We start from the raw sequence: 17,702 nt of genomic DNA on the forward strand, positions 1-17,702 counted from the left end.
GAAATAACAAAAACAAATAGTATTGATTTCCTGTGCCTTCATTATTATTATTATTATTTAGTTCCACATTAAGTTACAATATTGAACTACAAAGCATAGAAGCCTGGGTGTAGGAGCTCAGCTGCCTGTTTGTGATGCATTAAAAAGCATATATATATATTTCTAGTATATATATAAAACAGCTGCCTGTGAACAAAAACCCACAAACGGGTCAGTAATAGACATCTGGTTTTCACATAAAATTTAAATAAGGATACATTTCTCATTAACTGAACATTGCTTTTTTTTTTTGGTCCATTCTAAAAAAACCCAGTCGCTCTGTGTCGGAATCAGTTCCTTCCTGTGAAAGTCATTCAGATATCTCCTGCTGAAAAGAGGCGGTGGCTCAGAGGGGAAAGGAGGAGTAATCTCTTCAGAACAGAAACACAGCAGCACAGGAGTTAAACCAGGTACAAGTGAAGATGCAGACATGAAGACACAGTACTAGGTGAAAACATCATTGATGCAACTTTTCAAACCCGACTTCTCCAGCCTGGTGTCTTCTGGTTTAGACTGCAGTGCCAATCAGCTACATTTGACTTCAGTAGCTGCAAGGCTGTCAGTCCTGGAGGGCACCAGTTTGGGAACGGCAGTGACAATCACCTAAGATAAATCCCTTCCTCGCTACCCTTTATTTTCAAATATCCATTCATGCAGGTAGCAAGCTGCGGTCCTACACTAGTGTATTGTATATAAACAAACCTTGCGTTCATGTTCATATGAAAGTAGCTGGAAGCATTCATTGCAGATGATGATGGTATGAGCTACGTAATATGAACATTCGCTTTGGAGAGCTCCATGTTCCACTGAGTAGAGGAGGGAATAGGGCAGCCGATCATCTACTCATAAGAGGCTGCCCTGCCCTGACTACTACAGCTGTCACTTTTTTCCCTGGAGTTTCAGTTGAACTGTACAAGTTCTGATCTACAGTGCCATACAAAGCCCACGGCCTGCCTTGAGGCAGAGGGTGAGAGTACAGACACCATTTCTGAGACCTATGGAGTGTAGACGGCTATCTTCTACTGAGGAGTACATAATAAAAGGGTCGTGCCCTTTCTCTATTAAAGTTTTTTGTGCTTTCCTTCTTTCAGGAATCTTGGAGGGGACAGCCTTGTAGGACAGCAGGTATCCTGAATTTATTTACCTGTTGTTTAAAGGGCACATACACTCTACCTGTGTCCTCCTTATGCCCTGCTCAAATGTGCTATGGACTGGGTGTCCTGCATGGATGAAAGAACCTCTTCCCCTTGAGATACTGCTGGACTCCCAGTGTCCAAAGCTGAAGTGGTCATTGGTGATGGGAATTATAGTCAAGTCGCAGCTTCTGTACCCTTGATCTATTGGCACTGACAAAAACAATGTTCATTTTCATCAGCATAAACCTGTAAATATGCAAATTATCAACCCATAACTGGCTCCGAGTGAAATACATTGTTGGCTTATTGGAAAATATTGAGATATTTTTTGACTGGGGTGAAAGAATTACGAGGACAAGTGTAGAAGGGAATAGGATACAAAGGTCAGACAAGACAATGACCAGAGGGGGAACTTAACAGATACAAAGGAAAGTTGAGTCATAGCATCCGGTTCTGTGTTCTTTTACTGCTTGGAAGGCTTTGCTTCCAAATTCACAACACTGTGCATGAAACCATGAGAGCTAGGAACTGGGGTTGTTTTTGTTTGTTTGTTTAATGAAAAGTAAGCAGCATGAAGCAACTCAATCTTAGTGTGGCACAGTATGTAGAATGCATATATTAGGGCTGGGCGATAATCTGGTTTTCAACATCGTGATATAGCCACAGCTAAACATCGTGATATACCAATATATCACAACGTCTGAAATAAGGATGGAGCTATGTAGAGGCGTTGGTTGGCTTCACAGTTTTTCCTGCATTGTGATTTTTGCCAGCGACTGCTCTTGTGATTTGCTGCTCCCTGCAGGAGGCAGGGAAGAGCTCAGCCGACAAGAGTTATCGTGATTTTTGCATAGCAACATACATACATACATTATGATTTATGATATTTTGCCAGGTCAAAAATTATGAACCCGATACCATGAAATGGACTTCAAACCAGTTTTGGTTGATATATCATCCAGTCTGAACACACACCATGATTTGTGATTTATGAAACTGATGTCACCATATGGCCTTCAAACGGGTTTTGGACAATATATTGATATATTGCCCAGCCCTAGCATATATAATTGTACTCTGACGGTATCTCATGGGAAGTCACCAACCAGAGGAAGAACCTTTTGCATTTAACCATTACTCTTATCCCTATTTTTATCTAAAGGCAGAAACAGGCAAATCTTTAGTCTCTTTGTTTTTGCTGCAGTAGACTAACACCATTACCCCCTGGAAACTAAAGAAAATATTTCTGTATTAAATATAAAAATCTAGGGTTTGGAGACTACAGTAACGAAGGCTGCTGCTCTGTCTACACTGAAGGTAATTTAAAATAGAATATACGCTTACGGAAACAATAAACAGTAGCAATGTTTGCTACAGTTTGGCTAGTCTCAGTAGTTTATAGCTAATTTCACATTCAAACATTTAGTAAATCTGAACTTTAGATTCTTAATCAGACAAGTCTAGAAGGAAATCTACATCGCAATCTGATGACTAATCAGGAATGATATGAAAGCTACAGCTGTAAACATTTCCTCATTCATAAACCTGGTTTAATTCATCTGGATTTATGAATGTGTGAATGCATTAGAACTTGGTCCTTCTGTTGCCCTATGTTCAAACCATCATGCTCTCTATTTTCAGTGCGAGTGCCATTGTTTATGTAGACAAAACACCACATATACAGAAGAGGGAGATAGCTGCAGGTTTGGGAATAGCTCAAGAAGAACAGAGGATATTTAAGGAAACCAACCACCACCCAAAATAACTGCTGAAGCCTGAAGGTGCTCAGGGGCCACAGAATGCTTTCTGAGGATGGAATGGAATATCTGGGGGGAGGGCACTGAATAGGAACTCTCCACACTGCAACATTTTGTTGAAGGCCCCACTTGTCTTTTATACTCTTTACTTTGGGGGCCAAATGAACATGTTGCCTTTGTTACAAAGTCGTTTACAACAGCACAGTCCCTAACATTGCTGAAAGGTCATCCAACTAACATAGCTGAAATCTGTTTAAAGATGCACAATTCAGCACTGTTGTTCAGCCTGATCGAGTGATGGAGATCTGCATGCAGCAGAAAGTTTCTGTACAGGTATCACTTGCCAGATCAGGAAGCACAGGCATAAATGAGATGTGCATCTCAGTGTGGATGCCAGCATCCATACTGCATTGTTTTCAATGGGTGTGAAGTGCATATCCAAGCCACAGTCTGGCACAATAGCCACGTGTCAATGTCTAAAAAACAAAACAAAACATTACTACTGCTAGGAGGGGCCATTATTTATCGTTCAAGTTACGCTCTCCTTTTGCACATTAAAAAGTCTCTCAAAAAATAATTTGCCAACCACACTGATGGTTCAAGAATATGAAAATACTTGACAGGTCTTGTACTTGTAACACTACAGGCCCTGCTCCCTTTTAAATATAACTTTAGTGTCTTTCTGAGATTCATCTCAAAAATATCGCCTTGGCATTTCTTCTAGAAATGGAAGGTGGTATATAAATTATTTCAATCATTATAGTCATCATCTCAAAAATAGGTTCATTTGGGTGAATCTGTGGGGAAGAGTGATTATTAGCTTCCAAATAAGAAAGGAAAAAAGCCTTAACTAGAATACAGGTTTCACTTTAAACATAAGCAACAACACTTTACCTTGTTTGGTGGGAATGAGGATATGGCAACTGGGGTTCTGCAGCTCCCCAGTAGCAAGATGATGGTGCAACTGATGAACAGCTTTCATCATCTCCCTCCCTTTCTGACACTCCAGCTCCCACTTCCAAAGTGCATTTTGACCTTGGGCCTCAGCAAGTCCTGAAAGGATCCAAAAGGTGCTTTCCTAAGGTGAGTGAGGGTCTCATCCGAGTGATCGAGAGCAGCAGGGACACCACGAGTCAAGATTCATTCACTGTCTCTGGAAAGAAGATCTCCTGGCACCTCCGGACTGTGTCTTGCGGAGACTGGATGCTGTGCCCCACCGTGCGAGGGTCGTCATAGATTTCATAATCATTCCCACCCTAAGGATAAGAAGAATCTTTACTATTGGGTGCTTAGAATTAGGATGCTGGACGTGGTGGTTAAAATGAGCAGGCAAGTATACAATACCGTAAGCCCACAACCTGGGCGCATTTAACATGTGCACGTTCAAGCTCAATGAATAAAAAGGGGGCAGAAAGGGAGTGGGTGTCCAGGAAAAAGACTTTGGCAATCCCACCTGCCATTAAACCCAATGTGTTTGGACTATACACAATTTTGGCTTTAGGTGTATTCCCTCTGTAAGTTGCAGCCTTACTATACTTGAAAAACACAGACTCGTTTCCGAGCACAATTCAAAGTGTTGGTGCTGACCTTTAAAGCCCTAAACGGCCCCGGCCCAGTATACCTGAAGGAGCGTCTCCACCCCCATCCTTCAACTCAGACTCTGAGGTCCAGCGCCAAAGGCCTTCTGGTGGTTTCCCTCACTGCAAGAAGTGAGGCTGCAGGGAACCAGGCAGAGGGCCTTCTCAGTAGTGGTGTCCACCCTGTGGAATGCCGTCCCATCAGATGTGAAGGAAATAAACAACTATCATACTTTTAGAAGACATCTGAAGGCAGCCCTGTTTAGGGAAGTTTTTAATGTTTGATGTTTTATCGTGTTTTTAATATTCTGTTGGGAGCCGCCCAGAGTGGCTGGGGAAACCCAGCTAGATGGGCAGGGTATAAATAATCATCACCACCATCCAATTTCCACCCCCCATTAAGGCAGAATATGAGTCCCCCTGCCAGACCTCAGATTTATTTATTTACTTCAAGGCATATATGCCACACCTTCACCCAAAAATGGATAGCTTTATACCAGTTGCTGGGAATCACAAGTCAGCAGAATGCTGTTGCACTCAGGCCCCACTTCCCTTAGACATCTGATTGGCCACAGTGAAAATGCAATGATGGACTAGATATTTTTGCACTGCAATCCTCATCGCCTGTGACCATCGGCCACCGGCCAACTGGGGCCAATGAGAGCTGGAATTCAGCAACATCTGGAGAGTCTCAGGATCATTACCCTTGCCGGGAGGCTCAAGCCATCTGAAACTGGCAAGGAATTGAAAATAATGCAGAGGTGGGCAGCGAGACACAAAAATCACTGCTTCTGGAAAGCACTGTATTTATTGAGCCCTGGAAAGAGTATCTTCCCCCCACTCCTGCTCCCTTCTAATCCTGAACTCGGGTTGTGTGGTGCCTATTGGATCAGAAGGTGGTTTCTGCATACCCAAGGGACTGCGTACCCTAGAATTTGTAAATTAAAGTATTTCTTGTGGGACCTGACTTCATGTAAAACCTAATCTGAAGTGATGCTGCTGCTCATGGTATTGATTTTCCCCTGCCATGCATCAGTAGTCATGACCTCACATGCTGACAGATGCTGACAGGGAGGGAAGAGAGCCAATGAACCACGCTATTGCAGGCATGTTTTATATAAGTGTATCCATGTGTAGGTTGTTTTTTTTTTTTTAAAAAAAGAGGGTTGGGTGTGCTTAACTGGTGAATCCAATCTCTGCAGAGCACCCACACCAGATAATCAGAATGTGACCACAATGCACCTGAAAGCAATTACGCAAGGGCTGAATAGTGGGCTGCGTTGTCTGCACGGTAAGATTCATGATGAGCATGTGAGACAAAAGTTGCCCACTTTCTTTTCTCCTTCCTTGCAAAGCTTCTGTGCAGACAGGTAAAGGTAAAGATAAGGGACCCCTGGACAGTTAAGTCCAGTCAAAGGCAACTATGGGGTGCAGTGCTCATCTCATTTGCAGGCTGAGGGAGCTGGTGTTTGTCCACAGACAGCTTTCCAGGTCATGTGGCCATCATGACTAAACCGCTTCTGGCACAACGGAACAGCGTGACGGAAACCAGAGTGTGCACAGAAACGCTGTTTACCTTCCCGCCACAGCGGTACCTATTTATCTACTTGCACTGTTCCAACATTGTGACACCAGATGGCGCTGATGAGCTAAAATAGTTCCCTATGAAATTTTCCATTGTGAGCTTTAAAATGGTTTTCTTCAGAGCATTTTCAGAGTGTTTTTTTAAAGCTGTGTAAGGTAAAGGTAAAAGGTAAAAGACCCCTGGACGGTTATGGGATGACTATGGGGTGCAGCACTCATTTTGCTTTCAGGCCAAAGGAGCTGGGTGTTTGTCCACAGGCAGCTTTCCAGGTCATGTGGCCAGCATGACTAAACCATTTCTGGTGCAATGGAACACCGTGACGGAAACCAGAGTGCATGGAAATGCCGTTTACCTTCCCGCCACAGCGGAACCTATTTATCTACATGCACTGGTGTGCTTTCGAAATGCTAGGTTGGCAGGAGCTGGGACAGAGCAACGGGAGCTCACCCCGTCGCGGGGATTTGAACCACCAACCTTCTGCACTGTCTGCACTGTAAGATTCATTGTGTTCATGTGATACAAAAGTTGCCCACTTCTTTTTCTCCTTCCTCACAAAGCTTCTGTGCAGACAAATCCCTTAAGAGATGTTGAAATGAAATGGCACCTGAACAGATGTCTTAGCATTTTCCAGTCACCAGAAGAGGGCACTGTTAGTTTATACTTGCTTTCATGCAGTCCAGGTAGCAACTTGTAAGGCTGGAAAATGCGAATGAGAGCCACTTCAAACCTTACAGCAAATGCTCCCATCACACATCAGTTGTGTCTTTTCTGAAACATCCAAAGGGCATTTGAACATCTGAAAACAGGCTTTCAGCCATGGTCCCCAGGTTTATTTACCAAATGTTTTGAAATACACAAATGCCCTTTAAACATTGTGGAAAAGACACAGTTGAGCCACAGTGGAAATGGGAGTCTGCTGGTTATTTTAATGCAATGTAGCCCTGCGGAGAGCCTGCCAGTTTAGATATGGACAGCTTTATCTTCCTCAATCCCACACAGGACTTGGCCCCTTGTCAAAGAACAGGGCTTTGGTCAGATTTACTTACTGGACTTGTCTCATTCCCAAAGAAATGGATGGTGTCGAATCTCTCATCCTCAAGGATATCGAGGCAATAGCGCTTGTCCCAGCCCTCAGGGAAGACGTCAAAGCTGATCATCCCACCTGCCAGAGGGGGAAAGTGTGATGGAATTAAGGGAAACAGATTGAAGGTGGAGGCTTGCAGGAAAAAGATCTCCCCTCAACACCTCAGGTGCAAATGGCTTTTGTAGAATAAATTGTTCCGTGATAGATGGTCATGCACCATGGCTGCCAGCCTGCCTGCTTCTCTGACACATTAATTCAGTAGCTGCCGTTTCTATGGCAACGGGACGGAATGGCGTCAGCAAGGCCCCATCAGCCAAAGGCACAAACAAGAAACAGTTGGCTGGGGAAGTGTGAGGAGCAGGAGCTAATGACTTCTCAGAAAAAATATCTACAAGGGGGAAGGGTGGCTCTCAAGTTTTTTGGCTGGAGGGCTGGCAGGGAACCCTATTCTAAAGTGTTCTTATCTTCTAAGTACGGCTGGGCAGGGAAAGGAGAGTCTGTTAACTGTGGGACGAACGTAAAATGCAGATTGGATCACTGCAGGACAGAGCAAAGGACTTTTGCCATGAGACCTCATTCGCTGTCAGTTTGGCAGTACTACAGCTGTATTCCAGATAAATTATTCTGGCATGCTGGTGGCAACAGCTCCAATAGCAACTGCCCCCACCACAAATAAAGGAAATATGGCCACCTGCCAGCCCCCTAGTAAGGGACAAAGAGCCCACTATTGCCTGCACTGTACTCCTAGTCAAATGTTAGCTACATGAAGGATGTACAAATGATTAGGCCCACAATTTCAGGTACAGCTATTTCCCCCTTCAGTCTGCTGCTGAATGCGTAGAGGTCAGGGGGTGGCAGTGAAGGGGGCACACATACTTGGGATGGGGGGGGGGCAGGAGCACAGAGGGCTAACAAATCGATAGGGTTGCACTCAAAACAGTGCATTGCTGCCAGACCACTGGAATATTAGGCAGAGCGCTGCTAGCCACAGACCATGCTCTGATCCTGGCAATTCTTGGCAAAGAAAGTGATCCCTCAGTTAAAACAGCAGTCCTTCCAAGAACACTAACTTGGAAGTATGTTTCACTCAATTAAATGGGGGTTATGTCTAAAAAGTTTGAGGGTTTTAGAATAGTATGGAAAAGAAACTCATTGCGGACAGGGATCACCACAGGGAAACCTCTTTTAAGTCCTGTATCAAAGCACTTACCCAGTTTTTTAAACATAAACCATGCTAGGTATTTTGTTTTTCTAAGACCCCAAAACTAATTGTACCAAGCACCCAAAGTCACTTTAAAAAAATCTTTTTTATTGTTAGTTTGTAGCACAAGAATAATGAACTTGTGTGCACAAAAGCACAACACAGCCAAAAAAGAATATATGTATATTCTTCTTGAATACAAAATCAATTGTTTTTCCTATCCATTCCTCCCAAATCACAGAGAGGACTAAGAAAACTCTCACCTCGGGAAAACCGCAGGCCTTTGCCGGCAAACTCCCTCTGCAGGGCAGCTACAAACTTCTCTCGAATCCTCTCTTTCTGTAAAGGAGATGAATAGAAAACAAGTGAAGGAGGACTGAAGAGGGATAAGGAAACATCCCCCTCAATTACTTTGATCCTTGTCAGATCCCACTTTCCCCCATGAAACACAGTATTTTGTGTTTGTGCCTTGCAATTTCTTTCAAGAACTGTGACCAGTCAGAATAATATTCCTGTTTAGCTCCAGCTTATAGGCAAGGTACCCTAGCAACAGGGTTAATACTTAGAAAACACACACAACACAACACCCTGGGGTTCTAACAGGCTCCAGTGTGCCACAAATACATTTGGAGCCTAATGTTCATTATTTACCTTGTCCAGTTCTGAAAATTCTATTCGTTCTTCCAAAGTGCAGCTTCGACCAATAGGAGAGATGTTCAACATTCCATTGCGAAATTCAATAAACGTCCCCCTGAGAATTATTATTTTTTTAAAGGGGAAGAGAGAAGGAGAAACTTGAGTATGTGGTTGTAAAAAAAAGGACAGTTCTGTTGCAGTCTCATGATTTCTTTAACATGGTCAAGCAGAATCTTCCTGCCGTGATACAACACAAGGTCAAACTAATCGCAAGAAGAGGGACCTCTAACTTGCTTATGGTGTGTGGCATGCAACTTTTCCTAAGAGAGCTCATCATAGATTCCTCATGGCCCTTACCTATCGCATCTTACTTTTTCCAGGGTGATTTTTCCCCCTACAAGAGCTGGAGCTATTAGAAGTAAATGCCTAGAATACCACTCTTTAATGTTTCACTTATTCAGGATGCAAAATTCCCATGGACAAAGTATGCAGTATGTTTGCAATGTTGGGCACAGCATTATAGTGTAGCAAAATAACATAAACTGAATCAAAGTTAACCTGTTTTTTAAGAAAGTGGTACTCAAAAGACACAACATCTGTGAAGGCTAAGTTAAATCAGAGTTGCTTTCCTTCTGTTCTAAACACTGACTCCTTAAAAATATATAGAAGGATATTGGAAAAAGTGGGGAAACAATAGCAACTAGTTAGACAGTATAGTGAATACAGGGCAATGAGTTTAAACTCCAGAAAGGAAGGGATTTCTTCCTAACATGTTACCCAACTCTAAGAACAGTTATGCAATGAAATCAAGTGCTGAAAGAAATTATGGAATATTTCCCTTTCAGGTATTCAATAAAACAGTGGGAAGGTTTCTGCTGGATATTATTTGAAGATTAAGGTTCTTTGTTTTAGCTGGGCGGGCTGGATTATCAACTTTGTGGTTCTAAATACTCACATAGTATCTGGAAAATAAAAAGAGAGACCTGAATCCTTTGATAAGTTAACTTAAGGAAGGAAAGCCCCTCCCCAAGCTCGAAGCTTGCCCTAAAAAGTCTCTCTGGAGAAGTTGGGGCACTTCCTGACCAATGGGACTGGGACACTTCCTTAAGGTGACAAGCCAGAGTCTGCAGGCCCTGGAATAAGGAAGGACCATTACCGTTTCTTGGGCAGCTTTAGAAGTGCCATGTAGTTGAGGCAGAAGTTGATCAGATCCTGAAGAAGTTCTTCCCCAAGGTGGTTCTGGATAGCCTGTCAAAAAAAAGCCAAAGGCAACAGAGTGCAATTCTCTTACCAAATCCACCCACATTGTGAACATCAAAACAGGTTGTTTTATTATATGTTGAATGGAACAAAAATGAAAGGAGAGGGGCAGCACCAAAAGGACCAGGAAATCCAGGAAAAAAGGAAGTGAAGATTCAAAATGCTGCTTCAGAATTTTAATTTGTGCTGTAATATGCTCAACATGTTTTTGACAAATCACTATACACTAAAAGAAATCACAACAAGGATTAGATGTCCACATTCCTGTATTGCAGGGGGTTGGACTGGATGACCTTTGGGGTCCCTTCCAAGACTACATGCATTTATCTAAGGCCTGGGGAGGGGCCTTCCTGCTGTGGGAAGAGCCAGGAGCAACAGATTATCCAGTTGCTCCTGTGAGGAGATACTGTGTCCTCTCAGGGACTAAAACATCGGGGACTCCATAGCCCTAAGTTATACTATATATAATATATATGAAAAGCACGGAATATTAATATCCTTATAAATAATACCCATACAAATACCTTACATATTTAATATAGCATGTATATCTTTATGTTAAGATTATTATTGTCATTTCTGAGTGCCCCTGAAGATGCCAGAAAGACGTTGGGCATATTACTTCATGAATTAAAATTGTTCAAGTATTACTTCAAAGTTTTGCCTCCTTTTTTGGAGCGGGGAGAGGGAAATCCTTCCTCAATAAAATACTGACATCAGATAACTGTATGGAGCCAGATAACCATCATTTCTCTCTGAGAGATTTGGCAGAGGAGGGCGAGAGGAGGAGGAAATTTGCAGCCTTGGTGACAGAGCACAAAGCGGCGGGGCCTACCTGCTTGGAGACCAGTTGCCCATTCTTGTACTGCACGGTGCCATTTTCTGCAAAGACGTAATCAAACTTGTCGATAACTGTGGGGAATAGATTTGTAGGGGCAAAAAGGATGTTGAGGAGAAGAAGTTAAGGAAGGGAAATGAAGGTGAGAGAGAAATATCAATCAGTCAGATGGATAGGGGCTGCAAGGGAAGTGGATGCTGAATCGCAGGATCTCTGTGGCTTTATTCTGACACTTCAGCAAAGTTTGATTTGAGGTGCCCTGAAAATAGTGATGCTCATGAATGCCGGCAGTGATGCTCCCATTTTACAGATGAAGGTGTGCAAGTTGCTGAGTGAGAACTCAATCATCTGACAGACGCAGCAACAAAGCTGAATTGTGCCTGCCCATGTTCTCTTTGTCTGGCCTCCCCCACTTTTCCATTTGGAACGTCGTCTCAGTAACTCTGAGTGCAACCCTGAGCTTGTTTACTCAGAAGCACGTGTCTCTGTGCTCAATGAAGCTTACTTGCAAGTAAATGTGCACAGATCTGCAGCTACAGGTTATTTCACACTGGCCTTTCCCAGCAGTGATAAAAAGGCCAATGCTGAATCAGCAGTTCACTTGCCGTTTAAGGGAACATTAGGTTATCTCTAGTCTAGAAGGAAGGTTTTAGAATCTGATATTATTCTTTGTTACTGGGGGAAGGGGCAATGGAGGGGAATGCAAAGGCATGGAACAACCGTTCTGCTTTACTTCTGCGAATGGATGCAAGTCTTGCATTTAGGACCACGAGCTCAGAGGGACCCCACAAGCTAAGTCTGGAAACATGGGCTGTGAATGAACTCATGATGCCATTTACTGTAGGATTCCCTCCAACCCTATTAGGATTATTGCAGGCCAGATAGGATTGACCGTTTGCAGTATAAATACAACAGGTGGCTTCCTTCTCTGCTTCTCTGGAAGCTGCTTCTATTCCATATGACACTGCATTGCAAGTGCCTGCAGTTTTCTGGGTCCCTGTTTCTATGTCTGTACCAAACAAATATCCCATGATGCCCTTGGCTCTGTCCCCATCTCCGCCTTTCCCCATCACCTCAGTACCTCCCTCTTTGCTTTGCTGTGCTGCTGTTCCTGCTTTCTCTGCTGGGACCTTCATCTGTCTTCCCTCGTGATGTACCTGCATTGGAATAAGTCAGGCACACAGCTCTTGTTGGACCTGATCAAGAGGATGCCGAAACTGCATTGGGCCAATTTAAATCCACCCCTTATAGATCTGGGATATAATGAGATGTCTTGGGAATCCTGAACTGAAAGTGCACTGGGTAATGCTTCAGATATTGGGAGTAGGATAGAGAGAAGCTACAGGTGTCTGTCCCGTCCATGTGGCTCTGGAGGCCAGTTAATCCACTTTCGAAGGCCAAACCTGATTCCACTTCCCACCAGTCTGAAGCCACAGGAGAACATGCTGAGCTTCCAAGGCCTATTTGGAACCTTCCAATACTGAGTTTGGCTTTGTGGATCTGCAGTAAAGTTATGTTACAGTAGCACAGAAATGCCGCAACTGCCTTGGGTTTGATTCCAATATGCAGAAACAGCCCATGGATAGTCCTTCCCAGGCTGTACCACTTCAGAGTGGTAGAGAATCACATATTTGAATGCCTCTGCATATAAAACAGAACTCTTCAGATGGGGCCTGTTTGGGTGAAGTTTAGGCCCAAACCTCTCCCCGCATTAGCTTGCCTTGAAAAAGGATGGAGGTGCATGGAGTCACATGATCCCCACCCCTGCAGTCTGAAATGGTGCAGACCACAGCAGCCATACCATGTGCTTTCCTCTGCGTGTGTCAATTTGCCCACCAATATGACTGCTACGATTGCTTGATTTTGCAGCAGGTCATTGGATATGCTTCCATTAAACAAAAGCACCTAGAGAGCAGAAGTGTGTATTGCTCACCTTCATCTCCTTCTCCCAGCTGCTCAGCTATCTTGGAGTAGTCTGAGCCACCCACTACCCCAATTAACACTCTCGTACGCAGCTGTTGAAGAAACTCGTCTACTTCAGGCTTAATTTTCTGGAGGGAAAAGGAGACAGAGTGGTAGTTATTGGCATGCCGGCAGGAAACAAAAACTACTGAGAGACCTGTGTTGCCTTAGAGCAGCCTTCTCCAACCTGGTGTCCTCCAGATGTTGTGCACTGCAACTCCCATCTGATCAGCACTGGGTGGGGCAATGGGAAGTTGTAGTGCCAAACATCTGGACGGCATCATATAGCAGAAGGCTGCCTAGGGATTAATAAACTCATTGCAGCAGAATGAGCATTTGTAACCTGGAACAACAGAGAAATGCCAGGAGAGCTGGTGGATTTATGCCATAGAAGTGGAAGGCTCTTGCACAGCAAAGCTGAACAATCAGCAAAACGGAGAGACCGAATACTCTATTCTTTTTCTTCCTTGTTGGGCTTTGATATCATAAAGCAGGTCTGGGGAATCTCAGGCCTTCCAAATGTTGATAAACTACAATTCCCACTCCTGTAACTAAAAATATTAACTGAATGGTTAAAGTGGTTTCACAATTAATTCTTTAATACGTGATTTTAAAAAAGATTTAACTGGAGTGGAAACTGTAGTGTATGTTAAAAATAATGTGACAATTTAGATCTGACTCCAAACACATATTGAAGTTCGCCACACCCCATCTCACCACCCACAAACAATTGAGATTTCTCTGTTATTTGTCAAAAGGAACAGTTGTATTTTCATTGTAAAGGGCTAGCATCTCAGCAGCTGGCATCCTTGGACAGTTGCCAGGGCCCCAGCACCACAACAAGGTCCACTGTTGATTCCTGCCCTGCCTTGTCCTCTCTTCTGATCTGGCACTGGGTTCCAGGTGGTTGGATACAGCCATCTTTTTAAGTTCCCACAATGCCCCAGACCTAGGAGGCACTGTGGGAAACGGAAAATGTTGCTAGATACAGTTGCCCACTGCTACTTGAAGCATTGGCACCATAGGCAGATAAGCCCACCAGGACCCACTGACAAGAGGAGGGGGCCTGCCAAAGGACACTTTTGCCCACAGTCCCCTCTCAAACCTGGAGCCAGCCCTGCCACTGTCTATCATCAGATGCACTTGTGAACTGAACTGTAACTTTTATTTACATTGGTGAAAATTCACCCATCACTTCAAAGCAAAAAAGCAAGGAACCTCCTAGTGATCCAACCTCTAGCTGTTGGGAACAAAACCATATATTCTTCAGCAACCTACAAGAGTCAATTTAAAACACACACACACGCGCAAACAAACAAACAAACACATTTTTTCATCTAGCATGTTTTGCAAATGAGTTTAGCTACGGCAGTAGCAGACTTTAAAAAACACCATATGCACCTAATTTATTTCTCTTACTTTGCAAAATCCACACGGCACCAGCACCCTGCCACAATTAAAATATTAGATGGTTAAATGAACAACCAAACACTTAAGGGACAGGCTGGTCTAATGCAAAGGCATCGTCAACAGAGCAATGGGAGCTCACATGATCTGCATGCAAAGGAAGCCACTCTGCCAACTCTTCAGAGTTGCTTGGACATACTCTCTCATCCACAGCGAAGCAAACCTCCTGTAGGGCGCCAAATCCAACACTTCTGGACATGCCCTATGCCCCTCCAAGAGAGATAAGACTAGTATCTGAGTAAATCAACATTGTGATCACAAGGCAAATAATATTTAGGTTGTCTCCTTGGTTTTTCCCCCACTAGGATTTTATCACCCAGTGAATCTAAAAATAAATTCAAAGGGTGAAGTGAATAGACACAGCCAAGGCTTTGCCATGCAGCAGAATGTAGGGACCTTCTTCAAGCAGCATTATGAAGGAACAGATGAAGGCAGCAACTGATGTCCCAAAGCTGCAGCAAGACTTAAAGCAGCGTTCGGGGACCTGTGGCTCTCCAGATGTTGTAGCCAGTGATCAGGGATGAATGGAGTTTGAGTCAAACAACATCTGGAGGGTAACAGGTTTATCCTTAGTGGGTAGGGCACCATTTGCACTCTAGGCAGCCAAAGGTTTGGGCTGACAGTGGTTATAGCATCATATATGCGTGAATGGTTAGTGGCAACAGCTGTCTAACTGTGCTCTGGAGTTGCCTTAAGAGCTTATTAGTTCTCCAATGAGAATATCAATAATGGCAAGCTTCTTTGACTGACCGCTTGCCTGATATTATCAGTATTTCCCTACAATGTGCAGCATCAGGTGAATCCTGTGGAACTTCCAGGTTGTTGTGATACAGAACCACCCCACACAATTTCTTTAGTCTGCTGACCAAGTGGACCAGTTAGGTCCTTCCTGAACCTTGGCGTACATGCAATCTGAGCCCTCCTCTGAGATGTCCTGTAGGTCAGGAACATCCCATGAACTTAGCACCTCAACCACCCATCTCCCAATTTCCAAAAAGTGTTAAGCTTGCTTTCTTGTGTATGTGCAATGTCAGTCACAGCCCACCTGGTCCTGGACTCCATAAATAGTAAATTTGGTGCCTCCGGGGCCAATCAGAGGTGGAGGGGGTGATGCCAGGAGGGTAATTTGGCCTGAGCCTCAAGCTCAAAGGGGGCCTGAGTTTTAGACACCTTAAATTTTTTGCATTCGATGAGTTTTGCAGCTTGTTTCTATACACATTGGACCAAAATGTGACACGTTCTCTCAGCTCAGTTCAGCAAATTTGGGCATATCAATGCAGTGTAATGCATTATTTTGCTGAAAATTTAATGGAATGCATCAAATCTTTTTATTTGATGTGTTGAAAGTGTCTTCTGCTCAAGGAAGTGCTACTTTACCCTTTGAGCTAGAATCTTGTGACACAGACATGAAACAATCTGACACATAGGCAAGAGGTTGCATAAGAGAAGCTACCAATCTGGCACTGCACATGTGTTCTTGGAACAACACTAGCAGCTCTTTTACTTCCATGTGCAATACTTTGGACCCAGCCCAGTGGTTAATACTTTGAGGTGGCTTTCTTTTAATTTTTTTTCACCCTTCCAAAGAACAGTAACAATTAAAATTGATTAAATCTAATTGCCTGTCACATCCACCTTGCAGTTTGAGGAGGTGGAAAGGCTTAAAACTGAAGACTAGTCTCTACATTGGACATAATCAACTGCTAAGGCTTTTTCCTGCACTTGTGTGCAACTATAGTCTGACATACCGTATGTACTGGGCTCCAGGCCAGCAGGGACCCAAAACTCTTAGCTTTTTTTTTTTTTTTTTAAATTAGTCAACCAGACATCTATTTTAAAAAGTTAGAAAGCAAACTGTGGAGTCAACACTGTAAGCCTTATTAGGAAAATAAACAGCTGTTGCTAAAGTCTTTTAATCACTTTTGTTAAGTAACCAGAGGAAGAAAAGCTGATATAGGACTTGGAAATGGAGCCTCCCAGAGCATCAGAAAAAAATAAGAGAAGCTTGCTATTGTTGCTGCCAGTCTGACACAGGATGGAGGAGAAGAATCTGCTTGCTTTTTTTTTTTTTACTACTAATACTACTACTTACTTTCTTTCTTTTTCTTATGAAATTTTGCACCCCTAAGAATTTTGCATCCAGGGCAATCGCCCCAGTTATGTCACTGAGATTATGCTATGCCACTGTGATTAAGCAGCAGTTCTTGCCAATGCAAGGACCCAACCCACATACAGCTTACAGGACCCAGGAAATCCTGTTGGCATCCCTGCCTCCAAGTTCCAGATCCTAGGACCAAGAAGTAAGTAATCAGATAGTTCCATTCTGCCTTGCTTGTGAGCTTCCTAGAGTTTGCACCTAGCTGACCAGTTTGTGGAAACCAATAGCTCAAGCCTATGTTTGCTCAAAAGTTGCTCCCAGCCTGTCCAGCGGCGCTAAGACTGCTGTCCTCGCTCCGACACTCTTGCTAGGAAGCAAACCCCACTGAACACAGCGAGACTTCCTTCCGAAGAAACCTGCTGCAATATTGCAGATGCACGTCGGCGGTCCGGTCCAATGCGCACCATTCTTACGTAACCGTCTAGCGGAGATGCCCCGCAGCCAAGCCCAGACCTGACCCGGCAGCCTGCCTGCATCCTGACGGACCTCTTGGCCCGCGGTTGAACTCTTTCGTAACCGGTTGCAGGAAGGAGAAGAGGTTGGGGGGGGGGGGAGCGTCGCTCTTGCCTTCCCTTCTGCCGGGCTTGGGCAAGCTGGGTCCGCACTCCGATCCAGACAGCAGCTCCAGCGCCCGAACCCGACTGCAGCAGGAAGCGCGACTCCGGCGTGGGGTCTCCATTCATTCCAAAGATCGCCCAAGGGCGACCTGGGCGCGCCGTCGAAGCGGGGTGGGGGATCGGGGTGGGGGAATCCGCTACCTGGCGAGGCGGGGTGAGGGTCCCATCCACGTCGAAGAGGCACAGGATCCGCTCCCGGCTCCCGGTGGCAGCCATTGCAGCCGCGGGACTCCTTCCCTCCCTCCCTCCTCGGCGGCGGCGGCGGCTCCTTCGCAGGGACGAGGCTGCAGTTGGCAGGGAGGCGGGAAGGAGGCGGGAGGGAGGCGGCGGCCCGAAGGCGACCCAACTGCGGCGCGAAGGGCCGCCCATGTGACTCGTGTAAACC

General features: G+C 44.5%; 1 protein-coding gene across 2 annotated transcripts; it reads right to left on the reverse strand.

Annotated features, from left to right (window-relative positions):
- Positions 1–22: 22 nt before the first annotated feature.
- PMM1 (phosphomannomutase 1) lies at positions 23–17,624 on the reverse strand. 2 transcript variants are annotated; one of them, XM_080971945.1, is made up of 9 exons: positions 17,459–17,480; positions 13,047–13,164; positions 12,195–12,270; positions 11,111–11,187; positions 10,172–10,263; positions 9,031–9,130; positions 8,643–8,718; positions 7,141–7,256; positions 23–4,188 (listed from the first exon to the last, which is right to left on the reverse strand). In XM_080971945.1, the coding sequence occupies exons 2-9, from the start codon at positions 13,050–13,052 to the stop codon at positions 4,066–4,068; spliced, it is 666 nt and encodes a 221-aa protein (XP_080828071.1). In that variant the 5' UTR covers positions 13,053–13,164; positions 17,459–17,480; the 3' UTR covers positions 23–4,065. The 2 variants fall into 2 exon arrangements, with proteins under 2 accessions (XP_080828071.1, XP_080828072.1); XM_080971946.1 differs by lacking the exon at positions 12,195–12,270 and having other exon boundaries at positions 17,459–17,624.
- Between the last annotated feature and the right edge of the window lie 78 nt (positions 17,625–17,702).

This window comes from Podarcis pityusensis (genome assembly GCF_964106645.2).
Source record: "Podarcis pityusensis genome assembly, chromosome: 10".
In the NCBI taxonomy this organism is placed as follows: domain Eukaryota; kingdom Metazoa; phylum Chordata; class Lepidosauria; order Squamata; family Lacertidae; genus Podarcis; species Podarcis pityusensis.

Coding starts and splice junctions, on each gene's coding strand:
- PMM1 (XM_080971946.1), bottom strand. CDS start 17,533: ATGGCTGCCACCGGGAGCCGGGAGCGGATCCTGTGCCTCTTCGACGTG. Junction 10,264..11,110: donor GGCAACTGGTCTCCAAGCAG/GTAGGCCCCGCC, acceptor TTTTTTTGACAG/GCTATCCAGAACCACCTTGG. Junction 7,257..8,642: donor AGGCCTGCGGTTTTCCCGAG/GTGAGAGTTTTC, acceptor CCCCTCTGGCAG/GTGGGATGATCAGCTTTGAC.